The sequence below is a fragment of the Tribolium castaneum genome, chromosome 1 (genome assembly GCF_031307605.1).
Source record: "Tribolium castaneum strain GA2 chromosome 1, icTriCast1.1, whole genome shotgun sequence".
Taxonomy (NCBI): Eukaryota; Metazoa; Arthropoda; class Insecta; order Coleoptera; family Tenebrionidae; genus Tribolium; species Tribolium castaneum.
In genome coordinates this window covers 34,815,714-34,832,907 of record NC_087394.1, presented here as the reverse complement: position 1 = coordinate 34,832,907, position 17,194 = coordinate 34,815,714, and the positions used below count along the sequence as shown (strand labels likewise).

The 17,194-nt window shown below is 35.2% G+C and overlaps 1 protein-coding gene across 3 annotated transcripts; it reads left to right on the top strand.

Moving 5' to 3' along the window:
• The first annotated feature begins 172 nt into the window (after positions 1 to 172).
• On the top strand, positions 173 to 17,193 carry LOC660343 (protein tramtrack, beta isoform). 3 transcript variants are annotated; one of them, XM_008192490.3, is made up of 8 exons: positions 173 to 353; positions 4,169 to 4,311; positions 6,085 to 6,249; positions 12,975 to 13,325; positions 13,927 to 14,436; positions 14,489 to 14,666; positions 14,714 to 14,993; positions 16,528 to 17,193. In XM_008192490.3, the coding sequence occupies exons 2-8, from the start codon at positions 4,174 to 4,176 to the stop codon at positions 16,736 to 16,738; spliced, it is 1,833 nt and encodes a 610-aa protein (XP_008190712.1). In that variant the 5' UTR covers positions 173 to 353; positions 4,169 to 4,173; the 3' UTR covers positions 16,739 to 17,193. The 3 variants fall into 3 exon arrangements, with proteins under 3 accessions (XP_008190712.1, XP_971674.1, XP_008190710.1); XM_966581.4 differs by having other exon boundaries at positions 13,912 to 14,436; XM_008192488.3 differs by lacking the exon at positions 173 to 353 and adding an exon at positions 2,942 to 3,092 and having other exon boundaries at positions 13,912 to 14,436.
• The last annotated feature ends 1 nt before the right edge of the window (position 17,194 follows it).

Sequence of the window (17,194 nt, the reverse complement as noted above, 5' to 3'; positions counted from 1 at the left end):
GAGCGCTGCGCAGCTGGAGCTTGCGCAGCTGTGGCAAGCTTTGGGCCAATCAGCGCGCAAGCTTTTGCGGTTAATGTGGGAGAAGGGTAAGCTTAGCGAAAACGCTGCGTGCTGGATTCTCCGGACGCGCACGCCGAAGCGGCTCCAAGAGAGAGAGGACGGTGAAAAGTTGAAAGAGAGAGCGAAGAGATGAGAGGAGAGAAACGAATTTGATCCACAACAAAATAGTGAGCCTGTCTCTTCTAATCGCACAGTCCGTTTTCCACTGCCGTCTTGATTCTGTTTCTTTATCATCGCGACCGTGTTTATTTTGCATGTTTATTTGTGTCAGCTGGATATTTACGGCTAAACAGGTAAGAATCCTGTTACTGCCCATTTCTAATCGCTCGAAATGCGGATGATTTAAATGCGACTTGCCGGAAACGGGATGCCCTACATTTTTTTATGCTCTTGCGAGTCCCATCAGTGCTTTCTCCAAGATCTAAGCGGGCCGCGAGTGGCCTTTCCGGTGTCTTAATCCCGGAGTATTCAAATTTGAATTAAGTGCATTCTGGCGCGACCTATCCCCACGCAAAGCTACGCATGCATGCGTTGTTCGAGTGTGCGTAATCGCAAAAGGATAAATAAGCACAACTACAGGTCAAAGAAAATTAACCCGGGAGTTTGATTCAAAATTTTTGATTTTTTCGACCGTGGATCAAACTGCAACAGCGTTTATCTCCTAGACGTTATCTAGCTTTAAACACTTCTTTTTTATCTTGTTTATTATTTGGTTTCGTTATGCCCTTGTCAGATAATTGAAAACTTGAGCACTCTCTATGTTCATCTTAATTCCAGATAAATAGCACATAAAGTGAAACTGACAAAATTTAACACCAAGGTCGCTTAATCTGCAAATCCTTGGTGTGTTTCAATTCGTAAATATCACGTGAAACATAGTTAAATAAACGAGCGACAAGTCAAAACTCCTTTCATTTTAATGGTTTTATAAGAGTTGCGACATTTTCACCGTGATTTAGGCACCTTTTTCAGAAACAAACAATATGAAAACTTCATTTTTTGCAGTTTTCAACAATAATTCCAGGCGGTTTTTGGCTTCTTTCTAAACTCATATTTCGCAAAACGAACACTATTGCAAAAATTTATCTCGTCTGGCGAAGAGTATGGTACACTTGGAAACATTACATAATGGTAAAGCGTCATACAAATGGAAAAGTACGTTTTAATCTATGTAATGTCTCAAAAACAAAATTAAATTGATAAAAATTAATTTTTAATTTAATTAATTAGAATATTTATAGTAATCGCTATCAAGGAAAACGAGGCTAAATGCTGGTGAAAAAGCTTCCTTCAGTGTACACATGTACCAACTAACTGCGTTCATTTACGATTCTATTCTTACCTTTTGAGTTTTTCAAAGAACGGTAGTTTCTAGTCCGTGGGCATTTTTATAAAAATAACTGTCACAAGACAAATAAAATTACTGGAAGATTATAGGATTAAATTCTCAAAGATAGAAATACAAAAACGCTGTAAATAATGTTAAAGATACAAAAAAGTTTAAGGGACTAAGAGAATAAAATTTTCTTCAAAAAAGTTTGCGAGACCATAACTCCACGTTTAAGCATTTAGATTTAAATTGCTTCAAAGTGTTCCCGTGACAGTCAACAACAGGTAGTAGTCGTAGTTTTTTTTGAACGTCCTGGGGCCTAAACCGTTGAGGTTTTTTTGTCAAAAAATTATTTTTTACTTTATTCTTGTATCTTGCAAATTTCTTTTTTTTTTCTCATGTTTGTTGTGAAAATTTTAGTCGATTTTTTTTCTCAGCTTATTAAGAATTTGATGCTCAATGTTTATAACTTTTATCCCAAGCAATTAGTGAATTAATTGAATTTAAATTAATTGTTTTAAATTTGGAGCCGACACGGTGTTACGCTCATCTGTTACTCTGTAGAGACTGGAAAAATTAAAAAAATCAATTTTAAATGAAAGCTTGTTCCGTTTAATCCAACGAAGTCCGGTGCGGTCTTTACTGTGGCAGAACAAAAAAAATGAAGCACAATATTGGGTTTTTGTTTCTTGAAAACTGAAAAAGTTGAGTTTGTGGGGGTTTTGAACGTTTAAATATTTTTGTTTAAATTCAGAGCTTATCAGTTATTAACGAAAAATGAGATTGTTAATAAAAGTACTGAATACTGATTGACAACACGTACTCGCATTTCGTCAACCGACTTGATATAATCGCGACCAATGTAAAAACGTTTGGTGGGTTTGATTTAATTGTTTTTCTGCATTACGTAATTATTTGTACTCGCCTTGTGTAAAGCTTCATTTGGTAATGGTACAGGAAAGTGATGGAGTGTAACAAATAACACGAAAATATGCTTTCAGCCTATCAAAATGATTATCAGCGATCGAATTGACACACTTCCTCCATTACTACGTTTTTATCAAACTGAGGAGCATAATCCATCTGTTGAAAATGCCTCTCTAACTCTCGCAAGTTCATATACATAAATCAGTATTATCTCTGATGTGTGGGATTTGAAGTAAAAACAAAGAAACTTCTTAATCTCCGAGATATTCCTTTTCCTAGTTCGACTTTCCGCTAGTGTTACGAAATTTTTTGTTTTAACAAAGCTTTCGTTCTTTTTCTTCCCCACCCATTTTCTCGATCGATAGCATTCTTCCCGTCTTCGTCCGATGAAAAATCGCTCTCTCACCATCCCAAAAATCCATCAACTATGACACATCTGCTTATCGAAAGTATACCTGCCACCGACCATCACTTCCCTTGTTGAATGGATAATGATGATTGTTCAACTGACAGCGGTTTAATGCATTATTTGAAGTGCAATAAATTACCTTGATTTCTTATTGTTTCAATTTTCAAAAGATTTTATGTTTCGTTTAGCTCCCATTGTGTTTCGGCATCAGTTATCGTCCAAGCATGTGCACACAGATAATGCAGCTATTCTTATTTTCCTCGTGTTGTGCATACTTACCACAATCTAACAGCACCTCGAGAAAGTAAACGGATTTTCGTTGTGGTGTGATTAGCAGTGCATAACCAAACAGACTCGCGAGGAAACGTAAGTCCAGATTCACCCTCAACAGCACAGGCAAACTCAAAATTAACGTGCCTTTTTGCAAAACAGAATTACAGTAAAACCTCTTTAATCGGGTAACGGGCTCACTCTATATCATTTCTTTCATTTACAATTACTAATATAATATTCTTATTTTGTGCACAAAACAACATAAAATTGATTTTAATTATAAGACAAATTCTGAAAAAAATCACATGCACCACAGAGTAGGTATCTCGGTATTTATTTATTCTTGTTATGATGATATAGTGTAATATTTACATATTTCAGTTGTTTATTTATTTTGATTAGGCAAATAATTGGTTACTTCGATAATATCAAGAGCCCTGCGGAGAACCCTTTGCAATAGCTAGGTCGGGTTATGGAGGTTTCACTGTAGTAAAACAGTTGTTTAAAAATAGTAGTCAGACACATATCAATTTTTTGTTTTAATTTTCTGGAACGATACACCTTGTAAACTGAAACGTTTCGTTTCGTATGCTATTTCAGTGTTATGATAGTTTTTCCTGCCAGTTCTAATCAGCTTTTGAATTATGTTACCGAACCAAGCGCGACGTTGCGGCATTTATTCAGAAGCAGGCTGCACTTTAAATGTAGTTCGTTGTTCTGGCTTGCCAAAAAATCGCATTAGTGTCTTTTCCAAAGTTTTGTGCGGTTTTCATTCCGGTCAGCGGTATTTTGAGCAAACACCGATTTAATTAGCGCTTTTAAATGTTGTTGACGAAAGTGATAAACGAGCCGGATTTTGCTTTCTGCTAATGCAGTTGTATTTTTTTCGTGAAGAAAAAGACGGATCGTGAGCACAGGTAAAGACGGAACGAGGCACCGGAGAGAATCCAGGTATAAAAGAAAACCGTTGAAAAGTCTCGTCGACCGTTAAAACCAGCATAGATCGTGAAATACAACCGCGTATGCCTAACCCAAGGAACAGACAGCAAAAGGACTAAAATCAATAGAAAGAAAAATAAAAATAACTCGGTCTGGCATGGAATAAGGAGCGATAGGAGGACGGCCTTCGTTCGTACTGACGTTTGACTAAAGAGAATTTTCTTTTTCAGAAATTATGTCTGGCCAGCATTATTGCCTGCGATGGAACAATTATCAGAGTAACATGACTTCCGTTTTTCACCAACTCCTGCAAAATGAAGCCTTCGTCGATGTCACGTTAGCATGTAACGACTTATCACTAAAAGCTCACAAGGTGAGTACCCATCAAAAATTTATTTCGCGCAACTGTACCACTTTGGGAACTTGATGGGGAGGACAGGGACGGGAAATTCAATACGTGTTACCTTTGGCGAACAGTGGCGTTTCGAAGATTGGGTCAAAAATTAAAAATCGTCAACTAACTGAAAAGTGACAAGCATTGCAATTTAAATAAAATGTACTTTTCCAGGTTGCTATTATTCAGACTGACTACAATTCATTCCCATAATTTTATAATTTTAAAAGTAGTAATCAATGGCCTGCGTGATCTTGCTAGATGAGCTAGTTTTTTCACAAAAAATGCAAATATTATAGTAATTAACAAATTACAGTTGGAGGACATTTCTATTTTTTTTTTTTATTCTTTGACACTCAAAATTTTTCGTTTTCCTCCTGTCTAAGACAGTTTTGACAACTGTTTGACATTTTTCAATACGAAACGTCAGATTATGTTTAGCAATTTTAAGCAATATTAAGCCTTGTTGAGTCTAATCCGAAGAATAAAATGTTGTATTCAACTCGTTTTCGTGTAAATCGGCTTATTTATTTCACCTCGTGGATGATAAACCAGTCGTTTATCGAAGAATAAAATATTGTATTCAACTCGTTTTCGTGCAAATCGGCTTATTTATTTCACCTCGTGGATGATAAACCACTCGTTTTCACTCGTCACTTGATTATCCACTCGTGAAATAAAACGTCCGATTTACACTCAAACGAGTTAAATAAATAATTATTTCGAGAATAAGCTCTTTATGGTTTCTTCCAAAATGGATGTTTGGATTTATCTCAGGTTTTTTTAATGAATGCTTAAATAGGAATAAATTGGTGCTCAAGTGAGTGTTTTACATAATACAAATGTTTGCATTATAAGGACGAACCAAAAGTAATGCACAAAATTCATATCATTGTTCTTAGTAATTTAAAAAAAAATCCTCAGTATAGTGGGATTTTGTGAGTTAAGAATAATTTTCTTATTGTTGATTTTTTTTGGGCTTTCTTTTCTTTATTTTTATATTCTTGTAGCCAACGTGGTTGTTTATATTCTGGAAGATATTCTAATTTTTCCTGTGAAGTTCGGGAATTTGTTTTGTTGATATTGCAATGATAAAATAAAAATGTCAGTTATCAAAAAAAATTTAATAAAAATAAATAAAATTAATAAAAAATAACGTCACGAAATCATTACTAACAAATTATTGACGTCAGAAATGTCATTATACTGTCAAAATGAAGTATTAAAAAAAATTAAATTGACTTGTTCGAGTTTTTTTGTTTTTTTATTAATTAATTAATTAATTTATTAATTTTATTAATTAAAGCAAATATAAACTTAAAGTTTGATGAGATGTTTTATGGAATAGTAACTTTTTTTAAAGCAAATTTGTGTTTTTCAAACGTAATTTTGTTTCTTTTATAATATTTATTGTACATTGATTTTACATTTAACTCATATTTTTGTACTTAAACTGTTTCCTTTTATTGTACCCGTAGATAATTGTGAATTAATTTATCAGCTATTGATTCTATTTCTATTTCTGATATTTCTACTTTAGTTACTTTTTAATCACAGACAGCGAATCAATTGAATTCTTTGGCAGCGGTTTTTGTCAATTTTAACTTTTTCGTTTTATTTTTTGGCGACTTTTTTTATAAATTCGGAAAATCTGCGCCACTGGTTGCCGCCCGTGTTCTTCGTATGTAACCTAATGCAAACAAGCCCTCATTCCTTTTCCCCTCTTCACATTTCGTGTTTTTTTTCTTTCAGGTGGTGCTGTCTGCTTGTTCCTCATATTTCCAGAAGCTCCTTTTAGAGAATCCATGCAAACATCCGACGATCATAATGCCGCAGGATGTCTGTTACGCCGACTTGAAATTTATCATAGAATTCGTCTACAAAGGAGAAATCGACGTTTCCCAGACTGAATTGCAGGTACTGAAATGACGAAAACTACTTTACTTTTCTCCATCCGAGAGAAGGCGACGCGCGTTGCGTTCACGTAAAGAAATCGGCCATTGTTTATTCTTTCTTTGTGTAATAATAGAAAGGAAACCTACGTGCCCGTTTTACACAATGAGAATCTCTGTTTTCGTCGGTTCGTTGCATTGTTCTCGCCACTTTTTTTGCTAATTTTCGATGTTTTTAATTTACGGCTGGGATCTTCAATTTGATGCGAAGATTTTTTCCTCTAATCGATTTTGCGGTAAGAATTGGCGGTCTTTTTAGCTAAAGCACGCTGCAGGAGCTTGACGTTTGCGCCATCTCTGGGCTAAAGCCCTTCGATAAGCTCCCGGAACTGCGGCTCCGGGTGATTTTCCTCTCGGCAGGAAACTGTAGCAAAGAGACGCGAAAAGAAAATTGCCGGATTCACTTTCACGAAATTCGGTGAATGGCCATTTACTTTCCAAACACATTTACGAGTTTTTTAAGCGTGTTTTGTTCGACGTAATTGAGGAAAATTAATGCAGGGGCGGTTTTATTTTTATTTTTAAAATAAGTTTAATAAATTATTGAATGGGAAGGTGGTGCATTTGTCAGCCTACAATGTGTAGTTTTGTTGTTTTTAATTTTCTGGAAACAAACAAAATTAACTGACGTGGAAAATTGGACGAAACCAACAATGGGATTATTGATATGACTATAATTATCTTTACTGGCGATATGTTGTCTCACGATTCCTAAACTTATTGTTCTATAAATTAACAAATACATTGATTAGACTTATATTTTATTCATCCTTTTCTGGTGGCTCTAATTTGTTTTATCAAACACATAAGAAAAGCACGAATGCGTTCTCAAAGCGAATAACAGGATAAGGACGTTTAAGGAAGCTTAAAAATCGATACAGTTAACAGTTGAAGCAACAGCAGTTTGTCCTCCAGGACGGAAATGATGATTTTTCTTTTGATTCAATATCTTGTTTCGTTTTTTCCGAGTAATCAATTTCGGGCTTTAAAAAATTTCGTGCTATCATTTGCCTTTATAAAATTACTTTAAATTATTTTCACAAGCAGGTAAGTGTTTTATTTACAATTAAATTAAATATTTAAATTACGTAATCACAACAGAACATATTTTTTCACATTGTTTCACAAAGAGAACTTTTGTGCAATTCCTTTTAGTAAAGTTTTTAGAGTTTTATTGGCAGTGCTGGGCTGGGTGTCATCAGTCATCACTGTCATCAGTCATCACTGTTATTTAATTTAGTGTGTGATATGTCAAAGCGTCAAGTCATTTATTAATAGAGCCCGAATAATTAACAAAATTAAGAGAAAATAGAGGAAGTAGAAAAAATTGTATATTACACTCGTTTTATAAGTCTTAATTGTGGCACTCCTTCGTCGTGCTCCAAAACCATTCGTACCACAGTAGACCGTCTTATAAAACTCGTATAATAATATACTATTCCTAAACGGGAAGAAGAAGCTTCAGGCTTCTAAACGTCCAATTTGTGGATATATTTCCTTTTAAAAACTAAAATCTCGTAAGACAGCAAGCGTCAAATACTTTGGTTAAACTTTGTTGACAAATTTTAGGCAATAAATTATTTTAACATTTGATTTTAACAGTTTAACAACTTACTGTGAAAATAAATAGCTTGCGGTAAAGCTTGTAAAGTTTAGCAAAGTTTCTTCCTCACTTATACGATTTGTCATACTTTATATTTGAACAAAACTTGAGTAGGTGGATATTATGTAAATCAGCCGATTGCTGTTGTAGATTATATTTATACCAATCTGTTTATTTATTTAAAAAGAAATGTTTTAATCATTTATAACAATTAAAGAACCACGTTTTAATTATTCGTCTCTTTACCATTCGACTCCGTTCGTCTAAAATAAATCTAAAGAATAAAAAAATGGGTAAAAACCGATTACCTGCCTGTTATCGAAATTCGGGCAAGTTCGACTTGTCCAATGGAAAGAGAATGTGAAAATGCGCCAATCCATTAATCTCGCCATTCCCCAAGATGTAAATGCGGGGAAAAAGACACAAAACGGGCGACAAAATGTGAAAGAGGAAAGTGCGATCGGCCGACTGCATACAGACTTTTATGCGAGTGAAACTTTTCTAATTTCTCTTTGATGGCATTCGCCGCGTCTTGACCTACATCTCCAAATCTGTTTATTTTGTATTTTATGTGCATGCACACACGATCAAGCACATCGTCCGGATTTTTCTCACCGGCAACAGATGATGCGATTCGAGGTCATTTTAAAAATGTGAGATTTCTAACAAAAAAAAAACAGAATGCGGCTCGAGGGGAGATCCTGCTGTTGCTGCAGGATGCAAGGCTCGGCCTATTCCCGTTTCTAAAAACATCAGTCTGGAGCTGGGCCGCGATTGATTTTTATTGTCGCGGAGAGCTCGGGGAGAATTTTCGCTCCCTCCGACCTACACAGCATCTCTTAGGGCACACCACGTGAACAATGCGTTGCGTTAATCGCCACATTGTCTTATCGAGACAATACGGAAGGAAATTGACCAACAGGGCCGGGAAATGGACGCTAAAGGAAAATGAAAAATGGAACGCAAGTTCCTAAAGCCGCGAAAAATGGGGGCAGTTAACTCATTTTGCGAGTTAAGTCGGCGTTAAGTAACTAACTAAAGACGGAATCTTGGAAAGTTATAAGAAAATAAATCTAATCTGTTTAAAGGTTTTTTCAAGAAATTAATTCTACTGTTGTCGTCAGTACACAGCTGAAAGGACGGGAAATATTTTTTAAATTGATTCTGTCAGTCTTCTTTAAGGTAGAAAATCTATGTGTTAAATAAATACTATTTGGAAACAATGTATAAAGTATTTGTGCTAAAGCTTTAGCAAGATGTAACAGTCTCTAGATTTTGTTGATAGTTTTACATGATTAAGATTCCTGACACCGTAATTAATTTCATAGTTTCACAAAAACAAAATTTTAAGCTTAGCAAAAGTTTGGATTCAATTAGACAATAAAGCTGAATTTCGAAAAAAAAAATTAAAAAATGATGCCTTTTCTGAGGTAGTTGTTGATGTACTAATACATTTTTTCGCCCATCTTTGTATTAGTATTTATTAATTTAATAATTTATGAAAAAGGTTCTAAATAAAAAAGAGTCTATTGAGATATTCTTTAATGACGTTTCAAAAGTACAGTGCCTTCAAAAAGTTTTTAGATCAACTCTTGCTGTGAAATTTATGTTGATTTCTTACGATTACTACATACGATAATACTGGCGTTGGAGAAAATCGCAAGTGAACAGAATAAAACGATAATCTATCAAAGAAAATAAAAATCTGTCAATCTAAACTCCACAGCAAGAGTTGATCTAAAGACTTTTTAAACGCACCGTATAAATTCCCTTGTCTTCCGATTAAACAAGTCTTCAAACAATAATGTAACTAAGACTCTAACACACTTGAGTGGTGGAAGGAAGACTGAAAGCTGGTTAAAAAATATTTAATAGTAATAATTTGATACTTTTTATTCTTTTTAAAGCTGAAAATGATAAAGTTAAGCATTCGTGCCCACTTCTGTTTTCTTTGCAATCAGAAAGTTTTTATATTTTACACATTTTTTGAAAAATTCGTTATCTAACACATTTTCGCACTTTAAAATTACGTGGAAACCAAAGAACTGGTCAAATTTTGGATTAATGTCGTCTTTTTTATTTAGACACAGTTTTAAATGAGGTTATTTTACTTTTTATCTTGCTTGTCTGTTTAATTTTTATCTCCGAATACCACTACCTAATTTACTGCCTCTCATTTTTTAACTGAACTACACCCCTAATTATTCAATTCTAAATGTGTCAAATTATAAAACAAAGGAATGACCTCGGGAATAACCAAGGAAGAACAAGAAAGAAAGAATCAGCACAAGTCTACAGATTTTAGACTGAATATACAAGAAAGTAGAAATGATTATATAAATACGTCTTAAAAAATTATTTGGCTTTATGTGAATCCTCTATTTATATGTATTTTTTTTATTAAATTGACTGCTTAGGTATGTGTTTCTTATGTTGTTCTGCCCACCTTACCAACGCCACTTGTGATGATAAAGTGATAGTCATGTTAAGGCTTTAGCGTCTAGTAGCCGAGGATAGAAATGTAGGAAACAAACATGAAAGTTATATAAAGCATCTAACTTGTTTGTGGGACTACTTTTTAATGTGCTCATAACTCCGTCATCATTTATTAGCTTCCGATAACACAAAAAAGCCCCTCGATTTTTTAGATAGATCATCAAGTTAAAAGTGCTTCGAATATATGTCATCAAAAATAAGATCAACTGATGGCTTTCTTTGCTTTATTCCCAATCTACTGTTAGAAAATCAACAACAACTAAGTTTTCTGTAAAATATAGTTCTTTCGGTGGCAAGAATAATATTATAATCGGGTTTCTTCTGCCTTATATTCTGTTTTCTTTGCTCCTATGTTAGTGCAAGTGTGTAACTTGGCGAACTCTTTCGAATTATCAAGGAAGTGTGAGTTTTATGAGAAAACAGCTAAAGTCGCCCCTAATTTGTTGACTTATTTGCTTTCGTTGGTTCTCCCGTTCTTTGGAGTATGTCGTCCGGTTTTTCTTATGAGCCATAATTACAAATTTCCATTTTCGGTTTTCGGCTCGCGTTCGTTTTGGAAAAGAGCGAATGTGCGGCGCATTTTCAATTTTGCGCGACCGTCCGACATTTTCCAATTTTCCGTGCAAGGACGAGGAGCGAGTGCAAAAAATGGCAGTCCTTGTCTGCAAAAAGCCCCAATTAAAACCGAAGTTGTAGTAGTGCGTGCGCCGAGCATTTCTCTCGATCTATCACGGGGTAGCAGCATCCCTCCGTAGGCTCACTCTCTGGCCAGTCTTAGTTTGCGCTTTCCCCGGAATTCACTGAAGGTCGTCGAGGTCGCAAGTAAGTACACAGTGCATGTGCACTTGCATGCATGCTTGCACTTTCTGTGCCCCCGCGCGCCGCCGCCGCCGCCGCATTAGCGTCTCTGTTTTGGTCCTTATATCCATCCGCTGTTCCCTTCTTCTGTCTATCCTTCAACTTCCTTCGCCGCTCGCCAGCTCCGGGACGCCACTCCATCATAAAACTGCGACCGCAAAAGCGACACTCATTATCGATTGCTCCAAGACGAATTAAAAGCCGCAGCGCTCCCCAAAACCGGGTTATTTTTTTCGGAATTTTGCTGGCTTGGAGCGGACTCCCAGACGATCCCCGGACTAATCCGGAGGGTTGCCTGGCGAGCGGCATTCGGCTTTAGGCTCCGGGGCACGCATTGGGGGAAAGTGATGCGGTGTCTGGACCAATCAATACCGGGTTCAAGGACGGCTTCTCTTATATGTGTATGTGAGCTTCCTTTTCCCGCTCGTCAAAACGGGACAAGACGGGAATTAATTGCACGACAATTGGGACGCCGACTCCACAGATGGGGCGACAAAATGGACGCAACGAACTAAATCTATTCACTTTTAAGCTAAAGTTAAACGAGTTGCGAAAATTGACAAAACAACTTTTCATTTTTTACAGATTACATACGTGATTAATTTTTTTTTCCTACTTTTGCCAAATATGTGACACATTTAATAAATTGTTGCCTTGAATCTGGATACTTTCCACCTAAAGTTAAAGAGCCAACTTTCTGTTCTGACTTAAGACCAAGCCGTATCTTGTCTGTTTTTTCGAAAATTTTGGAAAAACTTGCTTATGACTATTTAATATCAGCCAATATCCTTAACAACAATCAGTCAGGTTTTAGAAAAAATCTCTGTCTGGGGCGTTGTTCTGATGATTCCTTGAAAGATCTTGATAAAGGTAAAGCTACAGTCCACAGTACTAGTTTCACTTGACTACTCTCTGTTATGTGCCAAACATAAATTTTATGGTTTCGATGATATTTCTTTGAATTTCTTAAATTCTTGCCTTCAGAAAGTTATGATAGCCAATTCCTTCTCTTATCTTAGAACAATTACATCAGAAGTTCCCCAAAGGTCTATTCTTGTTTTTTTCTTTTTGTTGGAAACAAGGACAAACTCAATGAATCGTGCCTATACTGACGACTTTAACTTTTATGTTTAGAAATTAATGCCGACTTATTAGAACTATTTTCGAAATTGTTTATGCAAATGAACTTATATTTAATACTGATAAATGTGTAATTATATGCTTCGCTAGCAATAATACTAGGGAGGTAATTAAAAATCAGTGAAATATTGTTATTAATAAAAAAAAACAATTCTTGTGTCCGATTCAACTGATCATTTCGGACTCATGATTTTACGTTAATATGGCCCTAAAAAAATCTTTTTTACATCATTTACGAAATATTGCTTAATCTTAGACCTACTATCCCAAATAATATACAAATTACAGAAAATCTAAAATAACTGTTGTGTAACAGTTTTGGCTTAAATTTTCATTTTCATTCTTTGTATATTTTCTTTAGTTTTGTTTTTTTATTAGATATATAAAATTTTTCCACTTTTCGTTTTGTACTTCTCTGTAGTTATTTGTTTATTTTCTGTATTATTTAATTTTTAAATTTTTCTTATATTTTTTATTTAATTATTTTGGGTTTGAATTCAGTAGCCTTCAGCTAGACTTCGCCCCACGAGTTTTTATGTTTTTTTATTTTTTTTTTCAGTAAAGTTCTATTATTCTTACTGTTATTATTACAGTCTCTTCTACGGACGGCCGACCAGCTGAAAATCAAAGGCCTGTGTGAACCCCCCGACGAAAAAGAGAATTCACCATTAGAGCCTCAGTATTTTCCCAAAAATTTTTCCAAAGTTAGGAAATCATCATCACCTAAGCAATTCAAGCCTCAAGACAATAACAGAAGATACAAACAGAAGAAACCACACTTAGACAATACATCGGATAAGGAAGATAATGGTAGTTTAGAAGCACATTCTTCAGACGAGGAACATGATATGCCAGTAGCTTTAAATGATCACAAGAGAAAAAGGGCGGAGCCTGAACAAGTAAAACCACTCAACATGAGCAGTCATGGGATTTTGACAGGACAGGTAATGCAAAAAATGCCCAAAACTTTTATTATTTATTATAAAACCAACTAACATTAGATTAGGAACACTGGTTTACACATTTTCACTTTTTGTCTGTTGTTGCATGTACAGGGTGACTCACCTAAGAATTTAGAGCCTGATATCTCAAATTTAAAATGCATATATTTTACAAAGTAAAGATTAAAATCCAATTAATGTAACAACTCTGGTCTTGAAAACGTAATTTTTACATGCTTTTTCTATAAAAAAAATCTAAAAAATGTCTTCGTTTCTACGTGTATAGCGCGTACACTTTAGACAGTTTTTACAGGGGTGCACAAATGCTGCTTAGCAACACAGGAGACTGCTTAAATACTTTCAAAATTTGGATCAAGCTATTTTTAAATTACATATTTTTACTCCTAAAATATGTGCATTCTAATATTCATGAGATATTAAGCTCGAAAGTAAGTAAGTTACTGTAAGATCTGTTGGCAAAAAACCTGAGGCACAAGATATACTGTAGACTAGTGTAATAATTTTCCAACTAACAAACTAACTTCCGCTCCCTTTTGTCTCTTCCTCTTGGAATTGCGCTGACCTGCAGACGATCTTCTCTCAGTTTGGGGTAGACACAGATGACTTCCCTCCAGAGCCTCCTGCGCCTTCGGCGATCCCCGTGGGTCACGTGGACATGCAGGACCATTCACCAACTCGTACCCTCCTCACCAACACCATTCACCGAACCGATTTGTCCGACTCGAATGTCAAATACTGCGATATCAAAAAAGAGGCCGATATCAAATTTGAAACGTTGCGATCGTACGACCAAGACTCTTTGCTCGAGATGGATTCACACATGTCCGGCCCTGACCATTCCATGGACAGTCACGAGGACGACCAGAGTATGCACCAGATGATGGTCACTCCAGAACTGATGGGCATGATGCCGGGAGTTTCAAATAGATTAGAATTAAGTAGCAACGAAGTACCTGCATTAAAAAACAACGGGCATTCAGACAGTTTGCATCACACGCCGAGGTCGCACGGCGGAGGCCCGAAAACTTGGACTCAGGAAGACATGGACATGGCCTTAGATGCTTTAAGAAACCACAATATGAGCCTAACAAAAGTGGGTACCCAACTACATTACAGTAAAAAAATAACCCTTCCTTTTTTTAAAGGCTTCAGCAACTTACGGTATTCCCTCCACGACGCTCTGGCAGCGAGCGCATAGACTAGGTATAGATACGCCAAAGAAAGAAGGACCGACAAAGTCATGGACTGAAGAAAACTTGAACAGTGCACTTGAGGCGCTGAGGACTGGAACGATTTCGGCCAATAAAGCGAGTAAAGCTTACGGTAAGTGTTGATCGAGTTGGTGTTGCGTTGGGTGATTGTGGTTTTAGGTATTCCCAGTAGCACTTTGTACAAAATAGCCCGCCGTGAAGGCATCAGGTTAGCCGCCCCATTTAACGCCGCCCCCACGACGTGGACCCCTGAAGATCTCGAAAAGGCCTTAGAATCGATTAGATCAGGTCAAACGTCCGTACAAAAAGCCTCGACTGAGTTCGGAATTCCTACGGGAACACTTTATGGACGATGTAAGCGCGAAGGGATTGAACTTTCAAGGTCGAATCCGACGCCGTGGTCCGAGGATGCCATGGGGGAGGCACTGGAGGCTGTTAGGTGAGTTCACCCACGGGGGAGTAAAAATTAGGAGGCGTCACCAAATGTCTGCGAACGCAAACACAAAACCCATATAGTTTCAATTTCCTTCCATATTTTTATTTTTATTTTATTTATTTATTTTTTCATTTCCTTCCATATTTTTAAAGATTTAGGTTTTAAAGTACTCGGCCAGTCAGTGACCGGTAAAAATTATACGTATTTATTACGGATTTATACGAAAAATAGAAATATACAGGTGTCCTAAGATTTTGGCCGTTGGAAACATATTTTTTGCTGATTAAAAAAAATACTTAATTTATAGCGTAAACGACAAAATAGATTAAATACGCAGCAATTTTTGATATCGTTCAGATTTGCTAAGGTAAAATTGCAAATAATTGGCATTTTTGTAGATGATAAAATTAACATTTGAATATTGAAAATTTCAAAGCTGGACTTATAATAATTTATTTTTCTGTTGTTAGATCTTCAATATTAAAATGTAAATTTTTAAAAACATATCGACTTTTGCTTAATTCTTCTATAAATTCTACAAAAATTTTATCATGTTGAAAACATTGCAATAAATAAAAAACAGGGTATTTAAGAAAAGTCACAGACCATCTTTTGGGTACTGAAAAGTGACATTAAACTGAGTTAAAAAAATTGTTGACCCTTTTTTTCACGAGATACAGCTTTTCAAAGTTAGATTTTTATGTTAAGTTTTCAGTTTTTCAGATCATATTTTTTTGAATGTAGTTAGCGGAAATCGCAGACCTTGCAACTATTGTGCAAAAATTGGTCATATTGTATTTTAATAATAAAATAATACAATAATAAAATTATACATAAGTATAAAAGATTTACCAAACTACCAAATTTGACAATAAATGAAATCTGACAATTTGAGAAAGAAAAGTACAACAAATAAATACGGTTGCTAAGAATCAAACATTAAAAAATTAAAAAAAGTTGCTGAAACAAAAAAGTTATATCAGTTTTATGTTTAAATAAAATTTTATCATAACTCTGTATAGTGTATTTAATCTTCTGTCGTATACGCTATTAATTTATTTATTACTTAACTAGAAATATTTCGGCATTGTTTAGACATTGCTAATAAAATTCTTAAAATTTAACACACCTAACTGGACATTTTTGACGATTTTGTGTCAAAAATAAAAAAAAGACTTTTGATCAACAAGTCAAATTCTAATTGACCTATACACAGATTTACTGACCTGACAAAGCCAGAAATAAAAAAGGAACTTGATCAAAAATATCACTTGCATTGTGGATTAAACGCACTTTTCCATTTAAATAAAAAATTTGCGTCTGTAATAATTATAATCTCTATCAGGTAGAAAAATGTATCTTATCAATTATTTGATAGGTCAATAAAATTTTAAAAACTGAAAGCTACCCACGATTTTTTGTACGCGCGTAAGCGATGCCGGTCCCTGTATGACCCGGACTTTTATAATTTAATTTCCTTTCATTTTTTGTATTTTATTTCCCATGGTAGAACAATCGATTTTGACGGAGTTTTCAGGTTGGGGCACATGTCCATAAACCAGGCTGCCATACACTACAATCTGCCTTATTCGTCGCTGTATGGCAGATTCAAACGAGGAATCAAGTACGAATCGGACAACATCGAGCCGAACTCCGATAGTCAGTCGCAAATGGACGGCCACAGTTATGGGATGGATTATGCGAATACTCATCAACAAATTCAATACCAGAATCAGACAAATAGCTGAGACATAGTTTTCAACTTTGATAGTTTCTAGAATAGAGAAGATTCTAATTTTTTCAAGAAGGTTTTGTGATGATGGAAGTGCGTCAGCTTAGTTAATTAAGAGACTTGAGTTTTGAAATTACCAACTTAGGCTGTTGTATTATGATACTTAATTTTTAATTTTGTTTTTAGGATACGTTGCCTTTCCGTGAGGCGATATTACAAAGTGCAATATTAAACCATTTAATACCATTAGGACTAGTGTACAGATCTTGTATATTCTTCTAGCTAATTTACTCAAGCAATGTTTTTGCCAGCTATGGGTTCTTGTATATAATTTCAACCAACTTTTATTGTTTTATTTACCTCAGCTGCACTTTTTTGCTATTTATGTACTTAGATATTTTTATTTATTATGTTTACGAGCTCCGAGTGATCCGAGTCAGTTTTTTGTTTTTAATAAAAATCTTAAAACTTT